General features: G+C 43.3%; 1 protein-coding gene across 1 annotated transcript; it reads right to left on the reverse strand.

Annotated features, from left to right (window-relative positions):
* ZBTB20 (zinc finger and BTB domain containing 20) lies at positions 1-26,812 on the reverse strand. Its single transcript, XM_008945293.1, has 3 exons — positions 26,584-26,812; positions 5,579-7,186; positions 1-1,182 (listed from the first exon to the last, which is right to left on the reverse strand). The coding sequence occupies exons 1-3, from the start codon at positions 26,810-26,812 to the stop codon at positions 770-772; spliced, it is 2,250 nt and encodes a 749-aa protein (XP_008943541.1). The 3' UTR covers positions 1-769.
* Positions 26,813-27,388: the final 576 nt, after the last annotated feature.

The raw sequence follows: 27,388 nt of genomic DNA on the forward strand, positions 1-27,388 counted from the left end.
CCCTGCAGGGACTCCACACCATCCAAGCCACACTGCCTCGCGCTCCCCTCAGCCCTTTCGTGTGTTTGTGGGTGCGTGTGTGTGTGAGAAAGCAGACACGTGGTGGAAACCAGCAGGGCCTTGTTTCCTCTGGTTGCTGCTCAACCAGAAGCAAAATATTCCACAGTTCTAAGTGGATCCTGTGAAGTCCCAAAGCGGTCAGCATGGTGAGTGATGTCCATCGGAACACTGCGAGCGGTGTACTCAGAACGACAGTAGGCCTTGTAGATTTGTAATAGGTTTTGTTTTGTTTCTTTGTTTTTTTTTTGTAGTGCTCTTCACAAGTGAGAAAAAAGAAATTTTTTTTCTTTTTTTTTTTTATTTTTTCTGTCTGTTTTTTTTTTTTTTTAATTTTTTTTTGTTTGTTTCTTTTTTTATTTTTTGTAGTAAAGAAGGGTTGTATTTAGAGGCCAGTAGCTAGAGATCCAACCAGTGGAGCTCATGAAGCACTACCTGGCCTTAAGGCCACCATCCGAGGGAGGTTGGGAAAATTATTATTCACCCAGCCTCCGGAAATGTAATGTACCAGCAGGCAAAAAACAGTTCTTCATGTAGTACAAAAACAACAAAAAAACGAAACGAACCCAAAAAAAAAAAAAAAATAAAGGAGGAAAATAAAGGTAAAAACGAAACGAAAATCATTTCTTAAATTCTAGTGCCATAGCTTTTTTTGTTGTTGTTGTTGTTTCTATTTTTTGTTCATAAACAAAGAGAGAGAGAGAGATTCTACTTATCCATCTGACACATGCATCCTCATGTGGTCGTTGAAATGCTCGATTTGGTCAAACTTAGCTGGACAGACAGAGCAGACGTACGTGGTCCCCTCCGTGCAGGCCACCACCCCGGCAGGGACGGCCCTGGCGCCGGCGGCTCCGGGCGTGCCGTTGGTGGCACTGTGCAGAGCCACGTGCCTCTCCAGCAGGGTCTTGTGGGAGAACTTCTTCTTGCAGATGTAGCACTCGTAGGACTTCTCCCCGCGGTGGAGGCGCATGTGGACGTTCAGGGAGCTCTTCTGGGTGAAGCGCTTGTTGCAGATGCTGCACTGGTAGGCCCTCACCCCAGTGTGTGTCACCATGTGTTTGATTAGGTAATCCTTTAAAGAGAAGGAACGCCAACAGATGCTGCATTGGTGGGGTTTCTCACCTGCCCGTTACCAAGGAGAGAGAGGGAGAGAAAGAAAGAAAGAGAAACAGACACACACACACAAAAAAATAATCATTAAATCGGCTCAGCGCAGCTATTTACACTAAACTAACAGTGGGGGGTCTTTGGGGAGGTGCTCTGGCCAAGAAGGAGCAGCTTTCCAAACGCTTTCCAAAGGGGGCTGTAGGTATTCCCAACCCCAGTAAAAAGGAGCTCGGGTGATTTCTTGAAGGCATAACAGGCACGGACAAAGCCTGGACTAGAGTTAGAAGGTCCTGGCACCTACCCCCAGCTTCAATGGCACAGCCTCTGCTGCCTGTGCTCCTGGCACTCACTTCTAGACTGGTCTTAGTCAAATTGCTTTACCTGTCAGTGCCTCCACCTCCCTACTTGTATGCAATAACAGCATGGAAAAAGCTTGTGATTGATTACTAGATAGCTGCCCTGTAACACAATGAGTGCACTTTTGTCAAATGGCTTCAAATGCTTCAGAAGAGAAATGCCAGAGATTGCCAAAGGAATCCAATGCTTTATAAAAGGTTAACATTTGTCACCCCTTTTTCTGTTCAAATCTCATAGCTGAAGCCTGGGTAAGAGTAACTGGAAAGGGATCCTCTGTACTGAACTGCCTAGGCCAGCCAGTACCATGCAAAGGGCAACATAACAGATAAACTTCCAGCCTAAGAGCTAGGAAATGTAAATCATTCAACTCTCAATTAAATAAAACACCTTATAAGATATAACCAGAGATATAAAATACTTGTAACATCTACTACATTGCTTTGTGCCCCCAGGGCTGTTAGACTGATTCTGGCAACTCATGTAAGTGAACTCTGATCATATCCAGACAAATCAGTGACTACAAGGATGAACTGAAAAAAACTGTTTAGCTTAGTGTGTGAGGTTGGTTTGTCCAGGCTACTCTTAACTCTTCTGATGTCCAGAGTTCTTCTGTGAGACAATGCCATGGCCTCACATTCCAGGGTAGCTGGCAACGTTTTCATGATACGTTCCCATATTGATATGGAGACAATACCCAACACCCTGAATGTCCCCAAAAAAGTTTAATTTGTTTTCTGAAGCACCTGCAGTGTATTTCAGGGATGGTAGTTCATCATCCTCAAAGCTGTCAGAGAGAGAGACTGTACTATAGCTCTGTAGCCAACACAATGATCCTCTGTTTCACTAACTGAAACATTATTTTCTGTCAGTAATATTGCCATTTCCCCTCTTGTAGAGGTCCTTTTTTTCCTACACATCCTGCTTCCTCCTTTTTAGCACTCTTTTAAAACTAGAAGACTCAACCTTTAGGTACCATCATAGGCTTGTGGTAATATATAATTTACTCTGTAGACTGAGATTACAAGATGCTACTTATGTTCCATTTTGAGATAACTAATATGGATGGGATGGGGAGCACCTACTTTTTTATCTTCCCTGAGTCTCCATTTCTTTTTATTTCACAGCTTGCACATGACAGTGACATCTGGGAATGACATCCATGTGCTGCTCTTCCTTGCACCAACGATGAGTGTGTCCCTACTTGGTCAGAACAAGCTAAGTCCTTCCTTTCCTGCTGGCTCTGTCACACACAGCAGTGTGCTGAGTACAGACAGCCCAAGATGCTTGACACACACTGTGTGGAAAATGATAGTGTCATTTCTAAGTCTGATCAACTTACCAAAGACTGACTATATTTACAGTGCTCATTTTTGCCTTAGGCAATATATGTCCCAGAGTTTGCAATAAATTGGTTTCCTCTGCTCTAGACCCTGTTAAGACTATGCTATAAAAACACCCTAATTTTTGCCTGCACATGTTTCTAAGATACACTGGGTTGTGGGTTTCTAATCTCAGCTTCAAAACCTTCCTGAGATTTCTTCTCTCCTAAGAATCTCCAAACTTTTATGTTATTTTTGTATGCAAATGCATGTGCTTCCTAAGTGAGCACTGTAGATTCCTTATTCCCACGATTCTTGAAGTCAGAGAAAACTTTGCACACTGAGTTGAATGTGAATGTTCCTCCTTTTGGTCCTCATTTCATATTTGGCTGGTTTTAGACAGCAATGTGGGACAGTTAAGGAATATTAATCACAGTTGATATAGCAGGAGAAGGCAATGATGGTTTATAAGGTGCAGGGACACTGCATGCATCCTAGCACTGTATTTCCACAACATTGCATGGCCTGGAGAACACCACTGTGGGATACATTAAAGCCAGTCTGCAGGGAACATAGAATATATCCACCTTTAGTATGCTTGTGCCCAAAGGAAAGAAGAAAGGGAGGCAGGTTTTGCATGGAAAGCTACATCAGAGTGTAGTTTTCAGAAGCCTAAGAACATACAAAGATTGGGAGGCCTTTAGGTTGTTGAATTCTGGTTTATGATTAGACTCCTCCATGGCTGCTCTCGTGAGCTCTCTCCAAACAGGAAGGCTAATTCAAACACTAGCATCTCCCAAATCTTTCCATTTTACCATGGGTCTTTTCCAGAGCCACTTTGCCTGTTTTTGTTTTTTTAACAGGGCTGAGGAAAGTCACCCTGCCAGTGGGAACAGTTGTCTCCTCTCAGTTTGCTTAATGATCCTGTCCAGCACTAGACAAGGTAGCAGACATGCTTTCTCTGAGGCCATACACATAAAGGGTTGTTTTCAGAAGGGTTTTCTGAAGCCCTGTCCTCTGTTGGTTAAGGTGCAATTTATTCTCCCAACACTCCAGGAGCCACTTTGTTCCTAAATGAACTTTGAAATAATTTCTCCACCCAGGTCTCTCCTTGCCACCACAGTTCATTATTTTGGGCATTCTCAGACCCACACAAACAAAATACTAATTCAGGATTGGTGATGTCTATCAGTTTCCTTGGTTCACTTCATGTGTAGTGGCTAGGAACATTTTAGATCAGGTCTTCCAATATTATTCTTTATCTGACTCCAAAGATGAAATGCAGTGCACAGTTAGGGGTGGGGGAAATAAAGCACCTAATCTCAGTGAAGTTTTTTGTGAAACAGCCTTTCTAGATTTTAGAATGAGGTATATTTGACTAGTCTAAAGGGGATATTTTCCTGAATATCCCCTACACTATCTACATGGTATTTTAGCTACTCATCCACAACAGAAAGATACAGAACATAAACAGACACAAAGTGTAATTTAGGGATTCAGGATTCTTGATCCTTGCAATCATACATTTTGTACCAGTCCTGAGAAGGTGGGTTTTTTTATATCTGTACATGTTCTGCCTTAGATGTCTAGAGGAATTCTTAAGTTAAGTGATAATTATAGGTAAATGGAAGTTAAAAGTCCACATATGCATAGGGAACCAAAATCTACTGGGTGCACTGAGAAGGCATGACTTACATTTCCCCCATACTTGGGCAATTTCTCCAGCTTCTACCCCATGTATCACAAATCTGGCATTTATTTTAAGATCTGATGTTAACAAAACCACTGCCTGGTGAGAGAAATATTTACTCTTTCTCTAAACTAGAACGTATCTCCCATGTTAGAATAAGCCAAGGGCTAAAGCAAGTGAAATTCAGTCCTGAACCCAGGATAGTTTCTCTGTGTAAGATTCACCTATCTCCTCACTTTGAAGTCTCATAACTTGACAAAGCTAGAAAAGGCAGCTTTGGCTCAGTGGCAAATATGGTTATCTATATTGTTTCAAAAGGCCATAAAGCAATTGCATTTTTAAACAAAAAGGGTACTGATGTTGTGCTCTACATATATCATTTTAATTCCTTCTCATGGAGCCCTGTGTTTCTGTACTCACAGCTGCTGAAACGACTGACTTACCAAGAGACAGGGGATTACAGCCTTTCCTTCAGTGAAGCATAGAAAAACTTCCTGAAAAAACTCCAGATTTATTTGCTTATGGGAATATGTGAACTTTAGAAAGTATGTGGCAGTGTGTGCAACACTCACACTTGGACCTACTGCTGCAACCCCTTGCCCCAGACTCATGCCAACCATCATCACTTGAGCTCAAACCCTCATAGCTGTAAAACTTACAGGGGGATGCCCCTTCTTAGTAGAGTTTTTCTTTAATGATTTACTACGGTTTCCTCCTGCTGCTTCTACTTCATGTTGCCTGGTCAGCTTGCAGGGGACAACAAATCCTCATTTCCTTGGATGGGTGCAGGATACATTTTACTCCAAGCAATCAGAGCTTGTTTCTGCACCACGCAGAGTCAGGCCCCTGTGAGGGACCTGTACATTTCTGCAGGGGCTCAGCTTCCATGCAGTGAGCTCAGAAAGCATTCTGTGATACCAGCTCCCTGATTCAGCTCTCCCTCTTGTTTGTGCCGGGGGCTGGCAGGTTGGGGAAGGGAATCTAAGTCCGTGTTGCCAAGGGCTCTCTCTGGCTTGGTGTTTACACCCAAGGGAGGTGCTCTTACCTGTGTGTACAAACATGTGCTTGACGTAGTTCTGCTTGGCGGTGAAAGTCTTGTTACAGAGAGTGCACTCGTAAGGCTTTTTTTCACCTTGCCCACCTGCTGTGCTGTGGCCCGCAGATGGGGCCAAGGGCTGTGGGGCTGGCAGCTGGGCAGTAAAGGTTGACAGGCCAGGCTGGGACACTGTCACAAACTGTGTCTGTTGGCCAGCTAAAGGCTGGGGCAGACTGAAGAGAAAAGGCTTAGGGCCACTGCCAGCAGACTGCGTGGTGAAAAGGGCAGGCAAGTAGGTGTTGCCAGCTGTGCCAATGACCTGAGTGTTGCTGGTCAGAGTCAGTGGCATCCTCAGATTGCTGGTGAGGGTTTCTGTCTGGCGTAAGTAGATCTGTGTGGTTGGCAATGGTTGGGCAACAGTTGTGTTGACAGAAGGCTGCAAGGCCCCCTTTTCGGTGCTGTTATTGACTGTGAGCACTTTGCTGTCCATTTCAACGTCATTGCTTCTCTCTGGCGAGGAAGAGTTGGCATCTACGTGCTGCTGCTGCTGCTGCGGCTGAGTGCCATCAGCAGGGATGTCATTTTGATCTGCTTGAGAAGGTTCCTGCTGCCCATCCCGGCCCAGACCAGCCATAAACTGCTGCTCCATGGAGTCGGGCTCAGTGCCGATGGAGGAACTGACTCCCGAGTCAAAACTCTCCCCTTTGGGCTCGCTCTCAGTGCCTTCTGCTTGGTCAGTGTCCTCAGTGCATTCCTCAGACTCGTTGCGCTCAAGGATCTGCACCCTCTGTTGGCCGTAGTAGTCATAGTCATCCTCCATCTCCTGCTTAATGTGGATGTTGCCCATCAGGGTTTGAATGCGGACGGGGCGGGGCTGCTTGCGGCAGTGCGTGGTCTCTGGAGTGGTGGAGAGGTACCGCTCCATCTGCTGCGACCGCTCGTGGATCCGGGTAATCCAGCTGGGGTCTTCCATGTGGTGGTCCCTGGGGAGCCCCAGGGCCGTTTCGTGGTGGCTGACCACGGCCCCGCTGTAGAAGGAGCGCTCCCCGCTGCCATTTTGCATGGAACAGGCATAGAGGGCCGAATAGATCCTGTCCACGCTGTGCTGCGAATGGCTCTGCAGGTAGCCTGACTCCGTGTCGGTGCTCTGCCCCGAGGTGCCCGATTCGGGCGTCCCCCTGGGCGTCTCCTGCCCGGAATCCTGAATGACCGGGTAGACCTCCCCTACATTTTGCGAGACAATCCTCGTGCACTCGTCAATGACAGTCTTGATCTGCAGGATGCTGGCAGCGGTGAGGATCTGAAGGGCCTCCGACTGGGAGACGCGCAGCACCCCGCTGTACATGAAGTCGATGAGCTTTTGCACGGACTGGACCGACACCACGGAGGGGATCTCGATGTCGCTGTAGCCCAGCAGCAGCTTGTCCTGGAAGAAGGGGCTGCCGGCGGCCAGCACGCACCGGTGGGCGCGCAGCATGCTCCCGTGGATGCGGACCGTCACGTCACAGAAGTGGCCACGGTTGCGCTGCTCGTTGAGGGTCTCGAGCACGGAATTGCTAAAGTTGTGAAGGTTGATGCTGTGAATGCGCTCTGTCATCCCCTTGCAACTGATGTGACCTGCAGCCAAGCAGGAGAGACAAAAAAAAAAAAGAGGAGAAAAAAGAAAAGAAGGGATTTGAGTCTTGTCCTCTGCAGAGGCGCGGTCAGGGGACTGGCTCGAAGGTAAACAGAACAGGTAAGACTGGCAAAATCACATTCAAAGGCAGCAAAAAGAAGACGTCAGCTCTGTAAGGCTAGAAGTAAACCCAACTGAAGAAGATCCAGTCCTGAATTTTTGGACAAAACCAAAGACAGGTGTAGCTAGCCCTAAATTCCTACCACGTTCCTGGGCCTTGGACTTCCTATGGTTTATCTGGCTTTAAAAAGCCTAGAGCCAGCCAGCTGTAAACACTGAACACATGGATTAAAGCTGGATTTGAGGCTGCTTGGATGGAGACCCAAGCCAGAAAAAAAACAGATTCTTACTTTAATGACCCTTTACAGCAAGTTGTTAATGCAAAGAGCCTATATGAGAATGTGGTTTCTATCCAGATTGGCAATTTTTGGAACTTGGATCCTGTGTTTTGCAGTACAGTTATTTGTATCAAAAAAACTGGCAGTCACTTTGTAAAATCCAAATCTGGTTCAAAATTCAGGCTGTAAATGTTCCTAAATCCCACGCACAGTTTTGTCTGGGGTTGTGGTTTAGAACATTTGCTACCCAATAGTGACAAACAGTCCCCTGTAAGAACCCAAAGCAAAAAGTTAACATGAGCTATCCCCTTCATTTTTAGCATATCCCAAGTTCTGACTGGCACCAGAATGCCATCATAGAAAAACAAATGTTCTCCTGCTGTTATTTACTTGGCAGAAACTGGAAAATTACAGAGATTTACTTCTAAAGAAGACTTTGTCTTAGTTGGGCTGCATATTCTAAATCGAGTACAGTTTAGAAAAGCACCTAACCAGTTCGTGCACAGAGCCAACATACCCTTCAAAATTAACTTTTACAAGCGCCTAAAAAGAAACATCTGAATGTCTTGATCCACTTATCCCTATCTCCATCTTGTTTGCTTTTTAATTTCCTTTCCTGTTCTTGACTCACTTTTTGTCTATTTAGATTTTGATGGGCACAAACTATGGTTTCACCTTTTAACGACGAAGGACCAACTGCCCTTTCAGGGGTAAATAAATAGAAGATTACTGAGGATTTCTTTCTCTTTGCTTTAGTAGGATGTCCATCACCTTGGTTCCCAGAAAAAGTATGCAGAGAAAAAGAATGCAAAATTGCCACTAGGCATTTTGTCTTGAATATTCCTACCAAAGCTACAACCAGCCCCTCTTGCCACGATTACTTGTTGTGTGAGAATCCAAAAGTGAAATTTGGTAGAGAAGCATGAGTAAATCATACAGCATCATACTGTTGCTGTCTGTTTTAACACATACAGAGCAAATAAATGGCATTTAAAGTGGTTTCATATGCACGTCTTTTAGCCCAACAATATCCCTCTGCTCCAGCCTAAAAGAGACTAAAAGACACTAAGATGTGCTCTACAGCTCATACACAGGCAGTAAAATACTACTCAGGTGCAGGATAAGGTGGTGTCCTCCCTGCTCTGCCTTTTCCTTCTCACCTATCCACTCCTGACATCTCAAACACCCTCTGATCTGGTGGTTCAAAGAGAAACCACCTTGGACACAAGTGGTTATTTTGGTTCTCCCAAGTAACTGAATGATAAAAAGCAAGCACAAAGGTCAGGAACCAGAAATCCTGATGGTGCCAAGCTGTCTGAAGTCTGATTTCAACAGCTATGAACCATCCAGTATCAGACAGGCACTAATTTCCACGTGAGATCACTCCTATCTTGTCCATAAGCTCTGCTGGGAAATCTGTTTCCTCCTCTGATGAGACTGATCATAGAACTGGAAAAACATCTCAGAAACTGGGAGACCTTCCTTCAAGGGCACTACAACTATTGCCAGATCACACAGGACTCAAAAACGTATTTACATAAAAAGTCAGAATCCTTGATCTGAAAAGAAGAGAACTTGGTAAAAGCTTTGTAATAGTGGGGAGACAGAAGGGGGGCAAACTAATGATAAAGAGATGACACCTCTTTTCAAAATCTACTGTAGGCCATTGGGTGTGATTGCATAGCTACTAATTTCTCTGCCATCTCCCTTTGAGTGGTTGCCTATCCTTATGCTACAAATCTTCCCATTAGTAAGTATTGATCTCTACTTTTTTGACCTTAGGGCTCCCTTTACCATGTAAACATGTCTTTAAGATGGGCTTCTGGAAAAGGAAATGACCTTTTGTTTATGTTCTTCTTTGTCAAATGAGCAGTCTAAAATTAACCAAAAATTCTGCCTTGCACACAAGGTGGAATATTCCACACATGCCAGAGACACTATGGAGCAGTCTCTTGACTTCAGCAGGTGCAAAGAAATCTGCTTTGTTCCTATGCACCTTGGCAGATAAAATTGATTTTGTGAGTGGAAATAATATCCACCAATTATGTACAGAAAGGAGGAAGAGCAAGGATAATACCTAAGTTTCAGCAGCCTTTTTCAGGTCCTGGCTGTGGGAAGCACAAGTTGTGTAGCCACAATTTATTTGGTCATTAGATGACTTGATGGAAACAGCTAGCTGGGGTTAGTCAAAGCCAAAGAAAAGCAGATTGTAAGCATTTATGAGAGACATGTGAACACCTCCACAGGACCTGATCTAGGATGCACCTTGAGGTGTAGGAACTGGTCTGAATGTCAACTGAGTCACTTCATAAAAGGCACAGAGTACCTTTTGGTTGCTATTGGTATAACAGAGTTCTTCCCTTAAAAAATCCCTCTCATTTCTTTACTTCTTCAAATGAAATTGGAACATCAACCACTTCATCAGCTGGGAAACAACTGAAATTCACTCTGTCAGGATTAAACAAGAGTGGAAGAGACACATAAGAAATGGTAAAAAAAAAAAGCTAATACAGATTTTGAGGGTTTCTTCTAGGCCACCTTCCTTGACATTCAACACTGAAAACCACACCTGCCCAAAGTACAGGCAACCAAATAATTTGTAATAGTGTCAGAGATGCTACTCCACAAACCATAGCAGTATAAAAAGTAGCTTCAGCAAGTTCCAGAGACTGGTCTGTAGCAAAACCCTCTGTCCCATGCAGCTCCTCTCCCTCTCTGCAGAAGACTGTGTCCAGGTCTGAGTTTTGTGGATGCTCTTTTCTGTATGCTGTTCTAAGCTCAAAGTCCAAAGGTGATGCTCCCTGTAGAAGGTGGAAATGCCAACGCAGGTTTGGGTCTAAAGTAAACACATTCTGTCAAAGGCTGCTAGAGCCTTGGACAAGCCAGAAAGTGTGTCACCCCTTCACAAGGCTGCCACACACGTGCACACTCACCTACTCCTCACTGCACAGAATGCCTGGCTCAGGAAAAAGCCTGCTGTCTCAGGCCCTTCTCAGGCCTGCCACTCTTCTCAACTCCAGACAGTGGGAACCTTTCTGTGAAATTCAAGTGGTCTTTGTTAAGTGCCCCCCTCTCTTTTTTTATGTTTTTGTCCAGTAAACATGATGCAGAGATCCCAATGGACTTATTCTGAGAAACTCCTGTAAAATGGTTTTGTTGCCTTTCTGTGCAGCCAGTTCTGATTGGAGGGGTATTCACAAACCATATAGGAGAGAATGGGTGTGAAAATGCAAAGGCCATTCTCACCCAGATGGGCAATGAATAGGGGTTTGCCAGTTCAAAAAAAAAAAAAGGAAAAAATACAAGAAAAAAAAAGAAAATAAAAAAAAGCTCAGAGAACTGCACAGATTATGTGCATTTGCAATCCTCCTGGGATGCAATTTGAAGCTGGCATGGCATAAAGGTGAAACATATTACTGTGCAACTTTGAGAAAAGCTCCGTTTGCCCATATGCAAATGCCCCGATTAAACTGTCAGGCTATTCACAGCAGCACGCAGGGAATTCACCCTCAGCCAGTCAGAAGGAGCACGGCCTGGATGGGAAAGGAAAAAAACTTTTGTTGTGTAATACACGACTGAGTGCTTAGATTAGCGTTTCCCTGAATCTGGCCCACCCCTCCCGCTGACTTTTATGCTATGGGCATTCAAAAAGAAAGGAGATTTTACCATGACAATAAGAATGACAACCTCTCCAAGTACAGTACCAAAGAGGAAGGCAACGGCAGAAGGTGGTGGGTTTATTTTTGTTTGGTACAGCCACTAGATGTCCCTTTCTGCAAAGCCAGAGCTTACAGCTTGAGTACTCATAACTGAAAGATAACACAGAATTTGATTTTCTCTGCTGTCCTTTAAAATCTAGTCTCTCACAGCCCATTGCACAGTAACAACTACCATTTCTAGAAACACAGGGATGATGTAACTCAGCAGCAGCTCAGTGCACAGCCTCCACCTGAAGCAAAGCTGCCTAGGATGCTGGAATTCAAGCTCTTTTTGAACATTTACTGCATGTTCTTTCACAGGAATAACTAGGAGAGTGAACCCCAAAGCCTCTGTCTTGCTTTCATACTTCTGTGGCAAAGAGAAGTATGAAAGGGCATCCTCTTATGCCCTTGAGAACTGGTAAGCTTGCTGAGACAAATACAGATTGAGTTTTTGCCTCAGTTTTTTTGCAGCAGTATGGAGAAAACTGCTGAGCAACCCATCTCACCAATACTCAGACAAGATGAACTAGAACTAGCTTGATATTGTTGCCTAATTTAGTCTTCCTGACAAGCTACTCAGGCCTCACACTGAAAACAGACACTTTGAGAGACAGCAGCAAAGTTGGAGGCATTATATATTGTATAGAATATGGTATTTTTATATTATTATAATCAAAATGACAAGTGCCTCCCTAGGTGGGAGAACACCCTGGGTGTCCTGGTTTGAGTTAGAACAGAAGTAACTCCCCTCAGTGATTTTACTTTTCAGCTAAGTCTGTCTTAAGTAATGGCACTTTCTGAAGTTAATTGTGTATTTTCACAGGCAGAGTGACAATGCCCAGTGGTTAGAGTTACTACCAAGGACTAGTGTGCAGAAAGGCTCTTGCTTCTACTTGCTCCTGTGCAGATCAAGGTCACTGCTAATTCTTGTTTGACACGTTGGGGGTGCAGAAAGTCAGAGGTCACACCTGCAGGGAGGAGTGGATGGGACAGGGGACCCCAAAATGCCTGGTGAGGTATTCCATCCCATATATACCATATTCATTATGAAGCTGAGGGATCACGAGGGCCAAGCTCTCTTCTTCAACAGCTGGCATCCCAGGAGGACTCTGTCCATTCTGCCTTTGATCCATGTGCTCCTCAGTCCAGCTCCTGAAGCCAACTCCTGTCTGGAGACAGGTCCAGTCTGGGATCTCCCCAGCATCTGCTCCACAGCATCAGTTGTGACACTGATGTAACTGCCATCAAGAAGAGCTGGGTTTGATACTGGTTTTGCATATATTCCATATTGTTATTATTATTTTCATTAAAGCCCTTTTAGTTTTCTTTTCTAATCTGTAAGTCTCTCTCCCTTATTCCCTTTTTCTTGCCCTTTGGGAGGGGAGAGGGGTTAACAGAGAGCATCTCTTACAGACACCAGACACCCCTGACTCTAAACCTTGACAATGGGCCAAGACAAAGATGTGGACATTATGACTGGTGAGTTTTCTTCTTGCTTCTGGAGCTGTTTCTCTGGGCACTTGTAATCCATCCACTAGTGCCTGGGAGCTCCACAAACCTAAGTAACCTGCTGCTGCTGGAGACAAGCATTATCATCTACTCCTTCTCTCTTCCTCTGCCATGAACAGTTTTGGAAATCTTTAATCCTTGGCCTCCACACCAAGTGCTGGATGGCCACAGCCTCTTGGCTGTATCAAAAGGATGCATGAGGTTCTTCAGAAAGGTATCTAGTCTACTCCTTTTACTCATGGTGGGAACAATATGCCTACACTATCTCCTCAGAACTTTGTCTGTTCACAGAAAACAGCAATGTGGGGGATTTCCACCCCTCCAGACAGACTGTCTACTATCTGTATAGCAAGACAAGTTTTCCTAGTATTTAACTTTGAAACCATAAACTTATCCTTTCCACCAGCAGACACAGAGAACTGTTGTCCACTCTCCTCTTTATAACACTCTCTCATATACTGGAAGGTCCCTCACTTTTCTTCTTTAGACTTATTTTTTCTAGAAAATACAAACTTGAGTTTTCCAATCACCCTCACTAGTTATAGGTAATCTCCTCCATTTTATCTTTGTCTGTCTTCCATCCAGTTTGTCCTTTTTTTCACTTAAAATGCAGTGCCCTGAAGTGGATAAAGCCCTCTGAGGGAGGTGAATGAAACAGTTCCCTGAGACACTTCATAGATGATACTCTTCAAAGACCTTACAGCACAAATAAAATCAAGTGAACAACGCCCTGTTATCAAAACAAAACTCTACAGGTTTTCCTTAAGAAAGGCATGCCCTCATAAAGAATCCTTAATTTGGAATGAAAATCCCAACTCTTGCAGAAACATGGCAGTTCAGTGGAAATAGAGCACATCCATCACAGCATATGAAAGCTATAGCCTCACAATTTCCACAGGAAGTTTCCTCATTTCCATAAATTAGTGTCTCCTCTTTCAAACTTAGCACTACAGCCACAGGTGCCTTTTTCAGCTCCAATGATCTGATTCATCCCTAGTGATGTTTTATTTTCTGTGGTTCCCAGGTTAGTTACTCTAAAAGCAAACTGAATTAACAGAGCAAAAATTCATATCTAGCATTTCCATATACAAAATCAGCCCTGATTCAGGACTCTCTGGGACCAAATTTAGTGGAGCAACATTTTTTTCCACTCAAGGCAGTGACTTGCATCCAAATGGTGAAAACCTGGTAGTGGCTGACTCCTCAGTGTATCTTCCTGATGCTAGAGAGGCAGGTTTAGCCAATCCTGCTCAGACTGATTCTCCTGAATTCTTGGCCTCATTCTGAGCAGGGGCCTGCGAGAGGAAAAGCTTGTATGGAGTTTCAGGAACACAGAACATTTGTATCCTCAGCAGGAGATCTGACCAGGAGCAGCCCTTGCTTTCTGTTGCTTTAAAGGTTTGCTGGAATTTTCACCCCATCATCTGCTTGAACATCTTGAAAATCACTATCTCCTTCTATAATATCTATCCAAAACAAACACCAGATGACACTACACGAATTGCCCTAACCCTACCAGATTGTTGTTAGAATCAAAATATGTAGCAGTCTACATTTAAGAGGAAGTACTGTATTTTTACCAGCACAACATCTATTAATGTGTCACTAATACACTCTATGGAAGAAAGAATCACTGTGTTCTGAAAGCTGTCAAACTTCTCTACATTTCCTAGTCTAATAGCTACGTTTATTTGAGAGACAGAAATGCAGGCACACACAAACACAACCTGATTCTCCAAGGAGTAAACATATCCAGCAGATGACTAATCAACAAGAGTTTGTGTTAACTTTGTTCAGGAGACAAGCTCTTTCTGCAGACTAGGGAGTGTCAGCAAAATTCCTGTAGACAATGTCTTCTGTTGGTTGCCTTGTCCTTTTTAGCACCTACCTAATGATGAGAGAACCATTTTACATAAAACCACAGACTAAACCCTGGGTGTTCTGTGTGTAAAATTGCTTTGGGCACAAATCCCCAACTCAAGCATAAAAACCTCTGCTTTGGGCTACATGTTTGGGGAGCAGGCAGCAAATCCCCCTCCCTCTGCTTTGCCTGGAAGACTGGAGGAAGAGTCAGCACTGATCCTGTTTGTTCTACAATCCACAGGTAGCAATGTCTGTGCCTCAGTTTGCTTCACTTGGACACCATCACACACCCAGTTCTGCAGAGGGACTGCCTGCCTTCATTAATCTGAACAGTTCTGCATTCCTTGGATAAGGAATATTACAGAAAGATCAAGGAATAACTCCACAGGTCTCTTCAAATTTTGTTCTCCAGGCTGACAGAAATGAAACTTTCTTCCCACACTACTCTGGTGCCTTGATTCCTTTCTATCTCTTATGGTGAGCAACCTACTCACAACTGTAAAACAACAGGTAGAAACCACCTCCAATGCATTGTAATCTGGTGACCCAGGGCTTCAGAGTGTAACAGCACATTCAGTTCCTCTTCATTTAAAGAAACACTCCAGTTTTAGCCAGGGTATTATTCTCCCACTTTCACTCCAGTTTGTATTGTTGCTATTTCAGGAAATCCAAAGACACTTTTGAGTACAGGGGATATCCTCCAAAGCCATTTTTATTCCCAGGCACATATTTGGAGGTCCAGTCCAATATACCTGCCCTGTAAACACTGGCAGACATACAGAATTTCTCTCAGCTCCTGTCTGCAGAGCCTCTGCTGGTACCACCGTGCCATCACATTCCTGTGGCACAGACACATGGCATTGATGGGGATGCTTCTCCTGGGGGTACCTACAACACCTCCAAGTGTCACCTCCACAGAACAACCACCAAAGCTGTTGCTATAGCTCCATTCATGAAGATTTCAAGAGCCTGGCCATATCATCACAAGGGTGTTAACTCTTGTGCCAGGGCCAGCTGTAACTTCTTTACATTAGCAAAATACAGGCTCACCAGATGGCATTTTAATGCCCTTTTTGAAACAACTGCCCTCTGGTAATTGGAAACAGGGGAAGCAAGGCGGCCACATGATGGCACCATTTCCTAGGAAGAGAAAGGAGGCTGTGCTCATCCCTCCTTCAGCAGGGACAGCTTCCATGTTCTACAGGAAAGCTGTTTCAGCCCAGAGAGCTCACCGACCATCCTGCCAAGCCCCAGCACGGCCCAACTGTTTTAACTGGCTACAAGTTTAAGGCAGTTTGGCTCTTTAAAAATCTAGGTGCACCTATTTGTTGGTTTGCCAGGTGCTGCTGCTCAGAGGGCATTGCTGCACCAGCAGCCCTGCAGCCAGACAGCCACTGCAAGGGGAAGAGGGTTTTTGGGCCAGCAAGGCCAGTGAAGTTATGGTGTGAACAGTCCCCACTCAGATTAAGGAAAAAAATAGGATGTTTCTTGGAAATAAAAGAATTTTTTAAACATTAACTTTTTTTTTTGAAAATGTAGGCAATTTGTTTTGCTATTCTGTGCTCCTGTATTAAAAGCTTACTGTAGTTAAGAATACTTTCACCTGCTTTAACAGCTTCTGTTTAAATCCTAATAATATATTTCAGACTGACTACCTGTAAAGAAGGTGATCAGGGATTGCTTTTGGTCATCTCCCTGTGGTGGACTGTATAAACTTCCATCCTCCCTCAGAAGCATTGTTCAGGGAAGAGAAGGGGCTGGGGTTGGAGGTGGGAGCTGAGTCTGGAGGAGGAATTAATTAGAAGGATAATAGGTGCAAATATATTAAAACATGTCTCCAGAAGAGACGATTGCTATTCCATGAACTCTTTCAGGTATGCCTCGTGTTGTGAGGTTTTTTTCCTCCAGGCAAAAAGACAAGGAGGAAAAGCTTATCAGTTTGAGTGTGGTTAACTACAGTTAGCCTGAAAGCCTGTGGGCTTTGGTTAAAAGGAAAATATAGATTAAAACCTCTTAAGATAATTACCTGTTTAGAAGGGTTCTATTCAAGCTAGAATCCTCTACAGGGAGTGTTTGTAGCAGTCTGTTAGGAAAAGGGTGCAGTCAGAAATGGTTGACTTTAGTGGAAGAGCTTCTCCTCTCTCTGTTTCCAGAGAAAGGGCTTTCAATGTGGGAGATTCTGTTCTGGTCACAAACTGCTGGTTGAGAGGAGAAGCCAGGCATGGATGAAGAACTGTCAATGCCAGTCTTCAGGGCTGGGAAAAGGATGCTTTTATCTCTTCCAGTGTCTGTGTGTCAGCCCTGAGTATAGGAAAGCTATCACATGAAAATGCAAGAGTTTATTTGGTTATTTTTTTTTCCCATTTATCTTTTTTATCTCCTAGTGAAAGGCTAATTGTTAACTGGTACAACTGGGTGCTGTGGTGAACGTTTCAACTTAGCATTAATATCTGTCTCACGATATTTCTGTTTTGGACTGTGGCTTCTTTATTTTGAGTTTATGGGACGAGTGTTCAGGCCTGCTTAGAATTCAGATTTAAATACCAGTGGAACACAGTGTGTGCTCATGTCAACAATGCTGAAGGCCACAGGGAAAAAGTTCTGTCCTCAGCGAAACCTCCACAATCCCTGGGAGCAGAGTTACTTCCAAAATCACCTAGTTTTGATAGGAAGAGAAATGGATAGCAGAACTCTTTAAATGAAGGCAATAAAGGAGTACACAGCATTCATGGGTGGCTTGATATCCTCAGATGGAGCTGTAGCAACAATGTACATGGTTAGTTTTAAAGCTTTCTCTTTTTTTTCCCCTTCCACAGGGTAAAGGACCTGGAATCCCATGGATACCCAAGCATACAGAACCAAGAGGTGACAGTAACACAATGCATGAGAGCTACTTCTCAGGCCTGCCTCCAGGCACATTCTACCCTCTCCTCAGCCAAAAACATCAGAGAGAGCATCTGAGTTTTACTTTTGAACATGGTGAATATGCCCTGTTTTGAAACCATGCATAGGATCAAAGCACAAGGTGTTTTTGTTAAAGTTGACATGGTTGCACATGCAGGCATGCAGGGAGAAGTCCCTTGCTCTGTTTTTATTTCCTCTCTCATACCCCTTTTCACACAAAAATTGCTACTTTGTGTTTTTTTTCCTCTGTCTGTGTAACATCAATAAATTACACGTTATCACTCCTATCATCTAGTTATAAAGAGCCTTTCAAGATTTTTAATAGATGCACAATATTGCTACACTTACATTTTCACTGGTTAAGGACTCAAAAATAGCTGTTGTGAGATTACTCTTAATTTATACTACTTTTCTCTTGTGGGCTTTCAAGAAGCAGCATTTCAGCACATGTCACAGACTGATACAGAGTATATACTGCACATCCCAGCCAGGCAGAGATCCTTTCAGTGTTTAACACAACAAAGCTGGGATGAGGAGGGGTTTTAGGATTTGTTTTTCTTTTTTTTTTTTCCTTCATAGATGCAGTTAATTCCTCAAGGAGCTGTTTGTGCTGACAGATTGACTAGAGATCTTTGAATTCTCTTTGTGTTCCAGTTCCTGAGTGGTAGATACATAAGACTAGATCTCATGTTGTTTTAGCCTTGTGAATGACTCCATGGACAATGAAAACAGTTGCAGAAAACAAATAAAAAGATGGCACTGATGGCATTCCCTCTAGAAACAATAATAATTGGTGTCCTCAGGACACCCAAACACAGTGCCAGCCAGAATAAGTCACCATGGTCCTCAGTGTCCCAGGCTGTGAGACAAACACCCTGGTGCAAATGAAGTTTAGCAGCACTCTGATGACTTACAACAGACTTTCACCTATGGAGTAGATCAAACACCACATTTCCTGGGGAAATGCAATGATTTTCCCCTCCAACGTCCCCCACAGTTCATAAACATTTGTAGGTGTTTATTAAACAGTACCTGGGTGTTAGGTTTCAGGTCCTCTCCCAGTAGCATGTTAAGGCTTCCTTTAAAAACTGTTTTGAAAGAGCTCTCTGTTCAGTTGAGAACAATACAAGATGTTTTGGTTTTCTCCCCTTTGAATGCTGCTCTGGCCCTACCTTGTTCTAAAGTTATTGAGTGAGATCACAGCACAAAGATGACATGGGTGCTCTACATAGGTAAACAAGAGAAAGGAGGAGAAAGTGACTATGGAAGTTCAGATTAAAAGAGCAGAAAGCCCCAGTCCTAGACAGATCACAATGGTGAAAAGGAACACAAGGTGTTTGTCTTGACATCCCTCAAGCAGATCATATAAAGTGGCAGTTTTGGTATGTGCAGCTTCAGGAGGAATGATTATTAAGTAGAAAAACACAAGGGGAAGTTAAGTCAGAAAGTCTGAAAGGAAAAGATAAGGAATTAAAATCCATAAGATCAGCAGGGAGGTGGCCTTAAGAATACTTCATTGGAGTCCATGTGCATATCCAAGGACAACAACATAAAAATAAGGAAGTAGAAAATGCTACAATGGTTAAATAACAAAGCCCACGAGTTCTGAAAAGCTGAAAATGTATCCCTCCAAACATGGAAATCATGTGGCAGTAATAGAACTGAACATAAACTGTAGCAGGCTAGAGGTAAAATAAAGAGCAGGTAGGGTGAAGAGGAAATTTAAATAAAAACAACATTAAAGGTAGAAAGATAAATGCTGTAATAAAACACTATTTAAACACATCAGAAAGCTTGCAGGGCAATGCCTGTTACCTAAGATGTGCTGTAGGTTGTGTGGATTGATAGACTAAGTAGGCAAGTAGTAGATTCAGCAGGTTAGCCAGACCAGTGATCTGTGAAAGCAGCAAAGGTAGCCAAAGAGGTTACAAAAATCCTGCAGTGGAACTGACACTATTGCTCAAATTTTCAGAATGGGGGATGATGGAAGATGCTAAGCTAGCTCAAGGGGGAGAAGAGGAAAGGACTGTTCTGGAGACTGTTCCTAAAAAACCCCAAACCACATACAAAACAAAAAAAACCCCAACAACAACAGAGTACTAGAACATCTTAATACTTTGAGCAGTGATAGATAGTTGTGTAGTATTCATCAGTCACTCCTTTCATGACTGAAGCAGTTGAAATGCTCATCCAATATAGAAAGGATTTACTGGGAGACTCACAACCTAAAGAATGGTAATAAAAAAAATAATCCGTGGGGGGCAGAGTCTGAAGAGAGGAAAAGGTGAAGCCAGAAACAGATTTTTATGGACAGCTACAGTATATCTCAGTGGCTGCAGCAGGACTAAGAAATACCTAAGGATTACCAACTCAAGTCCACTCAAAATCTTAACAACAGAAGCTATGGAATTACAAAGAGCAATAAGACTTTTTATCCTTTTCCCTGGTACTTGGAATGAATAGATACACTGGGGACATATCTTCAAGTTCCCCCTTGAAATCATGAATGCTAGAAACTTCCATGCTTGTTTTAAACCAAAGCTGAAATTGTGCACGTTATCACCAAGGATTCTCTACATGGAAAGCAGTAAGAAAAGCACCAAATACCACAAGAACTGACAGCCTAGCATAAAACCAGTATTAGAGGGTCATCAAATACCAGAATCAACTTTTAGGCTAATGAGACAAAATTTCAAACTCATCTATGTATTATAAATAAGTGATTTATGCATCAATGAAACTTTAGGCTCCAAAGTCACACAGTTGTTGCTGAAAACATACTCACTGACTGCATAACTGAAGTACCATATGCTACCAGTCTTTTCTCATGAGAAGAAAAGCCCAAGAGACCAACCTGACAAAACTCACTTAGTGTGCTGGTTAGGAATATAGAGACCAGTTCTTCTCAGGAGAGCATATTACACTGCAGACTCTCCAGCATATTCTGATGGCTTTTTCAACAGAGGCAGTGGGAGCTCATACCTGAACTTGTACTTGTTCCTGTCTCTAAACAATTCAAGCAAAATAGATCTGCTTCTCTGAAAACACAAGTCATTCCTGGCTGGGATTTCTTTGATAATCTTACAAACAGAAATGTAAACCTACAGGACACAGAAACCAGTTATCAGTGTTAAAAAGAGGAGCATTTATAAACAAAATCTCAAATGTTCTCCAAGATGAAAGTATAAATAAGTGTTGTGATATCAGTATTTGAGAGCTATGAATATCCTTGCTTTCACTTCAGCTTGCTACAGAAAAGGCCTGTATCATTATTATCATAGAATCCTTTAGGGTGGAAGAGACCTCCAAGATCATCAAGTCCAACCATCAAGCCAACACTGCTAGGTCCTCTGCTAAAACAGATCAGAATCTGTCAGGGTGGGAAGGGACCACAAGGACCCCCCAGTCCCACCCCCTCTGCCATGAGCAGGGACACCTCCCACTAGATCAGGCTGCCCAGAGCCTCCTCCAGCCTGGCCTTAAAGACCCCCAGGGATGGGGCCTCAACCACCTCCCTGGGCAACCCCTTCCAGGGTCTCACCACTCTCATGGGGAAGAACTTCTTCCTCACAGCCAGTCTGGATCTACCCACTTCCCTTTCACAGTCTCTTATGGTTTTTAATTTTTCCACCTCTTCTTTTAGTTCAGCCACCACGACCATCAGATCTCTGCTCTGCTCACATCTAACAGAGGTGTTGTCCCTGCCACTCTCCATACCAAGTGCCAGGCTCCAGCACTCATTGCAGCCAGCTGCCTGAACATCTGTATGCTTGTCTGTGGTCTCTGTTTGGGTGCCTACAGTTTTTTTTAATAGCCTTTGTCTGAGTGGTAACCATGTCTTTCAGTAGCCACCCTTTCCCCACCTCACCAGTCAGCAGAAGACTGTTGCCTCCTCTCCCAGCCACATGCTGGGGTCTGTTTGGGCCTCACAGGTTTCTGTAGCAGCCCCTCCTCTGCTACATCACTTCCCTGTGGCTCAGCCTGCTGCCCCCCTTCACCTGAAGAGAAGGGGAAAGAAAAGCCCAAATAAGTTCCCAGAGCTGAGCTGACTCCTGCTGCCTCCTCTCCTCGCAGCCACGCGCTGGGCTCCTTATTATATCATCTAAAATAGATATCTAAACATGCATCATTTCTGAGGTCACCAAAAACAACCTAAAAATATGCTGCATTAGCTAACACATACCATACACAGACTAGGGAAAGTACAGATGGAATGACTATTGACACACTGCCTGCCTCTGAAAGCAGGGAAGCTGGAAGGATAAGGCCCCACTCCCCTCTGAGAGTGGAGATCGTTTGAAAGCTCCAGAGAAGTTCCCAGGGAATCGTGGCCACAAAGTTCCAGAGGCACAAACACCAAAAACACCAGAAACCTAAGCCATAAAGGTGAGGCCAAAGCACCTTCAGATCCATCTAGCCTCTTTATTAGCCCCAGGGAATGGTAGGACCTTCTAGCTCCTCAAGACAATGAAACCTCAGAGCTCCACAACCACTCTGAGTGCTCCCTGGAGTTCTGGACCTTGTGAGGGTCCCTCTCCACTTTTCCCCATGGATGACTATCAAGCTGCAAAACTCAGAGTGCAGAAGGAGAAGAAGAAAACCTGCCTCAAAGTTCCCATCCTGCAAAAGCTAAAAAATGCTGGGATTGGACCAAGTGAGCCATGCCACTTGAGCATGTATGCACAAAGGGTTCAGATGTGGCCCATCACCAACCATGCTTATGAAGTGTATTCTGTTTAATGCATAAAAACTCTCTGGTCCCTTGCTAAAACATAACTTTAAAAAGTCCTCTCCCATACCAACCTATTGCCAATAATAGTTTCATATTTCTTTTTTCAGAAATTATCCATGCTTTCCTTTTCAACTTTAATTCCCCACCAGAATCTCAGGTTTCTGCATGGATTCTGTGTTCTCTAAAATGATAAACATTGCTTCAGCAGTTTTCCCAATGATTGTCCAACCTGCCTCTAAGACCCAGGGAAACTCCTTGCAAAGATGTTGCTTTTCCCTTGTCTGGAACAAATTCCTTCACAGATGGACCATCCAATGTCTAAGAATAACTCTTTTAACTAGCAATAGAGACAAAGAGATTCAGTTGCAGTGTTCCCGTGGGATTCCTTTGAGTTTGGACACATCTGTTAAGATGCATACATCAGAGCTTGAATGAACTTTTTGTCTGACTGTATCTCTGAGAACTCATGAAAGTTTCTGCCAAAATGATCTTATCTCTTGGCACTTGCCATATATAGTTATAGATGCTTTCTGAAGGGCTCCTGAAATAAGTGGCCTATACACACCAGATCAGTTTAAACACAGCTAAATTCTGATGATTTCCTTCCCTCTCAGCAAAAGAAGCTTCACCTCAGGCAGTTCAGCCTGCAAACTATCACCCTACCAACTTTATGCATTCTCCATCCATAAGCAAGAAAGTATGTGGGAAACTGCAGACAGCACCAACCTCATGTGCCTTCCTTTGCTTCTTTGCAGCCTTTCCAGAACCTGTGCCTCCATTCTTGTCTTTGTAGCCTTTTACACAAGCACCATTCTTCTGGGTAAGCAGCTACATCTGTTTGTGACAGCTGAGTAGCCAGAGGTGTAACTCACTTGGAGCTCCATCAGTTCACTTCATGACTTCATTCCAAATGAATTCAAAGTGGGGTTTTTTTATCTGCCAAGCCTTACATGAAAAGAGTTACCTCAGGAAGCACCTCTCCTCTAACTTGTTTCTCCAATTCTACTGCATGAGCATTTCCCAAGGCTGAAAGAGATGGGAACTGGACACCATGCATCCTAGGTTCTGGATTTTGCTTCATGGATTCATCTGCACTGGAAATACATCATCATGTTCAAATCCAGAAATCTAGGACCCAGTCCCACAAGGGTCAGAAATAATGGGATTTCACTGGGAATAAGTGGCACCAGAAACAGCATGTAGGATGTACTACACTATAGAATTAAGCCCTAAATGAAGTTGTGCATCCTATATGACTTTACCCAGGTTTATTTTGCTATGTCCTCATTTCAGTAAGACTGGAATTCAGGCTACTGCTTAGGGTTTTTTCACCTCTGCCTTTTACAGCTGAGGAGCAGATGGCTATAACAGAGATTTTATTTCCTATGCTTGGAAAAAAGTATTTTGATGTGAATCATTCCAAAAGCACCCTGATTTGTTCAAGTAGATTGGCTTCTGAGTGTTTTTCATAATAAATATGTGGTGGTGTTTTCTGCCAAGCACTAGTGACTTAGAAATCAGTGAAGATTTCAAACTGATGTGGCCCAGAAAATCCAAGCCTTGTTTCCAGAGACATGAACCACCAGTGCATTTATCCAAGAACTGATGATAGATGCTACCAGGCTGACTCTTTTGGGTGTTTCTGATATTTTTCAATGAAAATTCCTCTCAAGCTTCGTGTCTAATCCTAGTTTTTACATATTTTGAAATTTTTTTACCATGTGCTAGGACACTCTGCACCAAAATGAGTCAAATGTCCTTTGCAAATGACATCTGAGCTGCCCAATTGTGGGGGTAGAGGCAGCACGGTGGTCTGGGCAAGGGAGGAGAAGCAATGGTGTAGAAGGTAGAGACAAGGACAAGAATTGCTGCTAGCCCAAAGAAGCAAAGCATCCCCACAGGCCCAAATTTGAGAGGGAAACAGATGTAGCAGTGTAGCTCTGAGAGGAAGAGAAAGACAAAGGGAGGGATTGTAGGGTAAGGGGAAAGATTCAGTCTAAAAGGCAGGGAAGGCAAGAAGTAAGGAGAAGGAGTTTGTAATGACAGTTTAAAATTTCCCATTTTTAAATGTTGGGAACCACAAATATTAACCTTTGGTTTAATGAATGTATCCCAGTGCTAAGGACTGAGGTAGTATCAAAAAAACCCCAAACAAACAACCAACCTAAAACAAAACCAAAAAACCCAAAACAAACCAACCAACCTCACAGCATGGAGATAGCTATAGTTAATATGCAGTAAATATTCATCATGACTTGTTTTTAGTTCATGGGAGAATTTGGCATTGCCAAAGCACTGATTATTTGCATACTGCCCTGAATAAATACAGCCTGATAAAGGTTATAACCCACCATAAATAATCAGAGTTTTTCTACTGGTTTCAAAGCACATGGAATCAACTAACAGAGGCCAGCACCACAAGATGTCTTACTGTTTCTTGAATTTTTGCAGGATTCTAACTGTATTGTGGGAACAAAATTTCAACAGCTCCTGAGACAGGACAGTATTAATGCTGAAGTTATTATTAAACTTATTTTCTGAAAAAAAACCCCAAAAAACACCAACCCCACCTCAGTGTGATAGGAGCATCTTGTCTGGGGTTTCAGTTTATTCATATTGGTACTGTAAATTTAGCAGCAATGGAAGGTGATCTGGGGACATCAAAAACTTTGGGGTCTGTAAGACTGTTTGTCCACAGAACAGGTAGAGCATGAAGAGCTGCAGGCTCCACCTCCCGCCTGCTGTCCTCTGCCAATATTCCTCACCCTTGAACTTGGCCACCTCAGAAAGCAAAAGCAGAGTTCATTCTCCAAGTTCCCTACAATCCCTGCTGGCCTCTGTCCTGAGGTTGCTTTCATGGGTTTCCATTTGTACTGTCAAAAAACATCAGTGTGAGGTTTCAAATCCCATTTACTGATGAACTCTTTCATCTTTGTGAATGGGATAAAGAGATTCTTTGTTTGAAAATAAGGATTATTTTTTCCTTGTTGTTCTGCTCATTTTTTGCATCTTTTCAGAAGCTTTTTGTTTTCAGAAAACACTGCAAGACAAAACTGTACCCCAGTTTTAACAAAGAGCCTGACATCTCCAATTCAAAGAGAATTCTTGTATATACTAAATTGCATGCTGCCTGCTGCTCAATTGTTTCACATCTTTCTTCTCCTAAAATCACCAGGTGAGATTTAGGAAAGTCTCCTTAATGTTTACCAGCTCTATTAAAGTCAAGATCTCTAGAAGAAGCTCATAATGAATAAAGTCAGAAGCCAACAGGAATGAACTGCAGCTAAAGTGATTTTGATAGTGATGATCCCTATAACCTGGCTGTTTCCAATCTTGGCCCTAAGGCAGGATTTTTAAATTAAAAAAAGAAAAAAGATATATATATATTTTAATCTGATTTTTTATTGTCATGCTCTGATTGTTTTTTTTTTTAAATAGACCTTTGCAAAGTCTGATTGGCTTCTGAGCTCTGGTGTCATCATCGTTCTTTCTCCTTTTTTACCCCCTTGTAAATTTTACAACAACCTAAAACCACTACAGAAGAGGCAAACTATATATGAAACCTGTGAGTGAATGAGGTCCACATCACCCTGCATATTCTTGCCCAGGAGACATCCAGGCAGGGGCCACTGTGAAATGACAATGCTTTGAAGAGCTGACAGGGTAAATTCTGGCTTTCCAAAAATCCAGTTTTAATCATTCACTCCCTTATTTTTGTATTTTTTTTTTGGCAAAATGGAAAAGAACATTTTTAAAAGACCAATTCACCCATGTTGCATAATCTAAAAATGAATGCACTCAAAACAAGGGCCTTACACTGGTATAACCACACAGGTCTACAAAGATCTTCCACACTCTGACAGACTGAGCCTCTCCACAAAACTCTCCCCTCTTCCTTTGAGGAAATCATTTACAATCCTGGGTATCAGATCCAGATACTTGTTTTCACCCATGCAACACAGGCTGAAAATCCCCAGTCAGCAGATAAGCTTGGGTAACAAAAAGCATGTGACTACCTGGATGAAATAACTACAGCTCTAGTTGGAAAGAGACACTTTTGATGGGGTCTTCCTTTTTTTATTTGTCAGAAGCAGCAACCTGACCCAGTGACACGCTCTTGACTTCCTCTGGCTGACTGTATTATCATGACCTTAAGACAAAACACTGCCTCAGTGGCAATTCCCAAGGAAGGAAAAAGGCAAGCCCTGAGGAAGTCCTGCTCGTGCCATTATGGAAAGAGCATCCCACTGGAGAACCTGGTCTGCAATCCATCAGCACGTTGGTGTACTCACAATCAGATGACCCTGTGTGTGCGTGCAGGTTTGTTGGTGAATGTGGTGAGTGGATGGGGGCCGGGCTCAGAGACAGAACAGCTTCAAGGTTCAGGCAGGGAAGGCCCGGCTCGGCGCTGCATGCACCCGTCTGAGTAATCTCATTCTCCTCAGACGCCTTCTGGTTTTCAGCTGTCTTGGGTTTCTTCCTGAAAATAAACAAAGAGACCTTTGAAGGGACTGACTGCATATTTGGGAAAAGGCATTTTTAGAATCTGTTAAAGATAACTTTCTTCCCCCACACACCCCCAACCCCCGCCTCCTCTCTTTTCCCTTACAGGGAAGGAGGCAGAGAAGACTTTCCTCCATGCTTCTTGTTTGGAAACAAGCTGCTCCTTGTTTTGACTCTGATGCAATGGCCCCGAGACTGTGTTACGGCAAGCAGGCCGAGCATGAAGCTCCTCATTCTGCCCCTACTGATGACATATAAAATGAAACTCGTCCCAGTGGTTTAGACAGTGGGAGCTCCATTTGACAAATATTAACCAAGGCTGTAGCATTCTGAATAGAGGGAGTTATACAGAAATGTAACAGGATTGTCTGAAAAGCAAACAAATATGCAAGTTTCCAGTTCAAAACAAATCAACGCAGAGACTGGTTTTGTATTCTGCCCCTACTGATGACATATAAAATGAAACTCGTCCCAGTGGTTTAGACAGTGGGAGCTCCATTTGACAAATATTAACCAAGGCTGTAGCATTCTGAATAGAGGGAGTTATACAGAAATGTAACAGGATTGTCTGAAAAGCAAACAAATATGCAAGTT

The sequence above is a fragment of the Merops nubicus genome, unplaced genomic scaffold, assembly GCF_000691845.1.
Source record: "Merops nubicus isolate BGI_N331 unplaced genomic scaffold, ASM69184v1 scaffold26518, whole genome shotgun sequence".
Taxonomy (NCBI): Eukaryota; Metazoa; Chordata; class Aves; order Coraciiformes; family Meropidae; genus Merops; species Merops nubicus.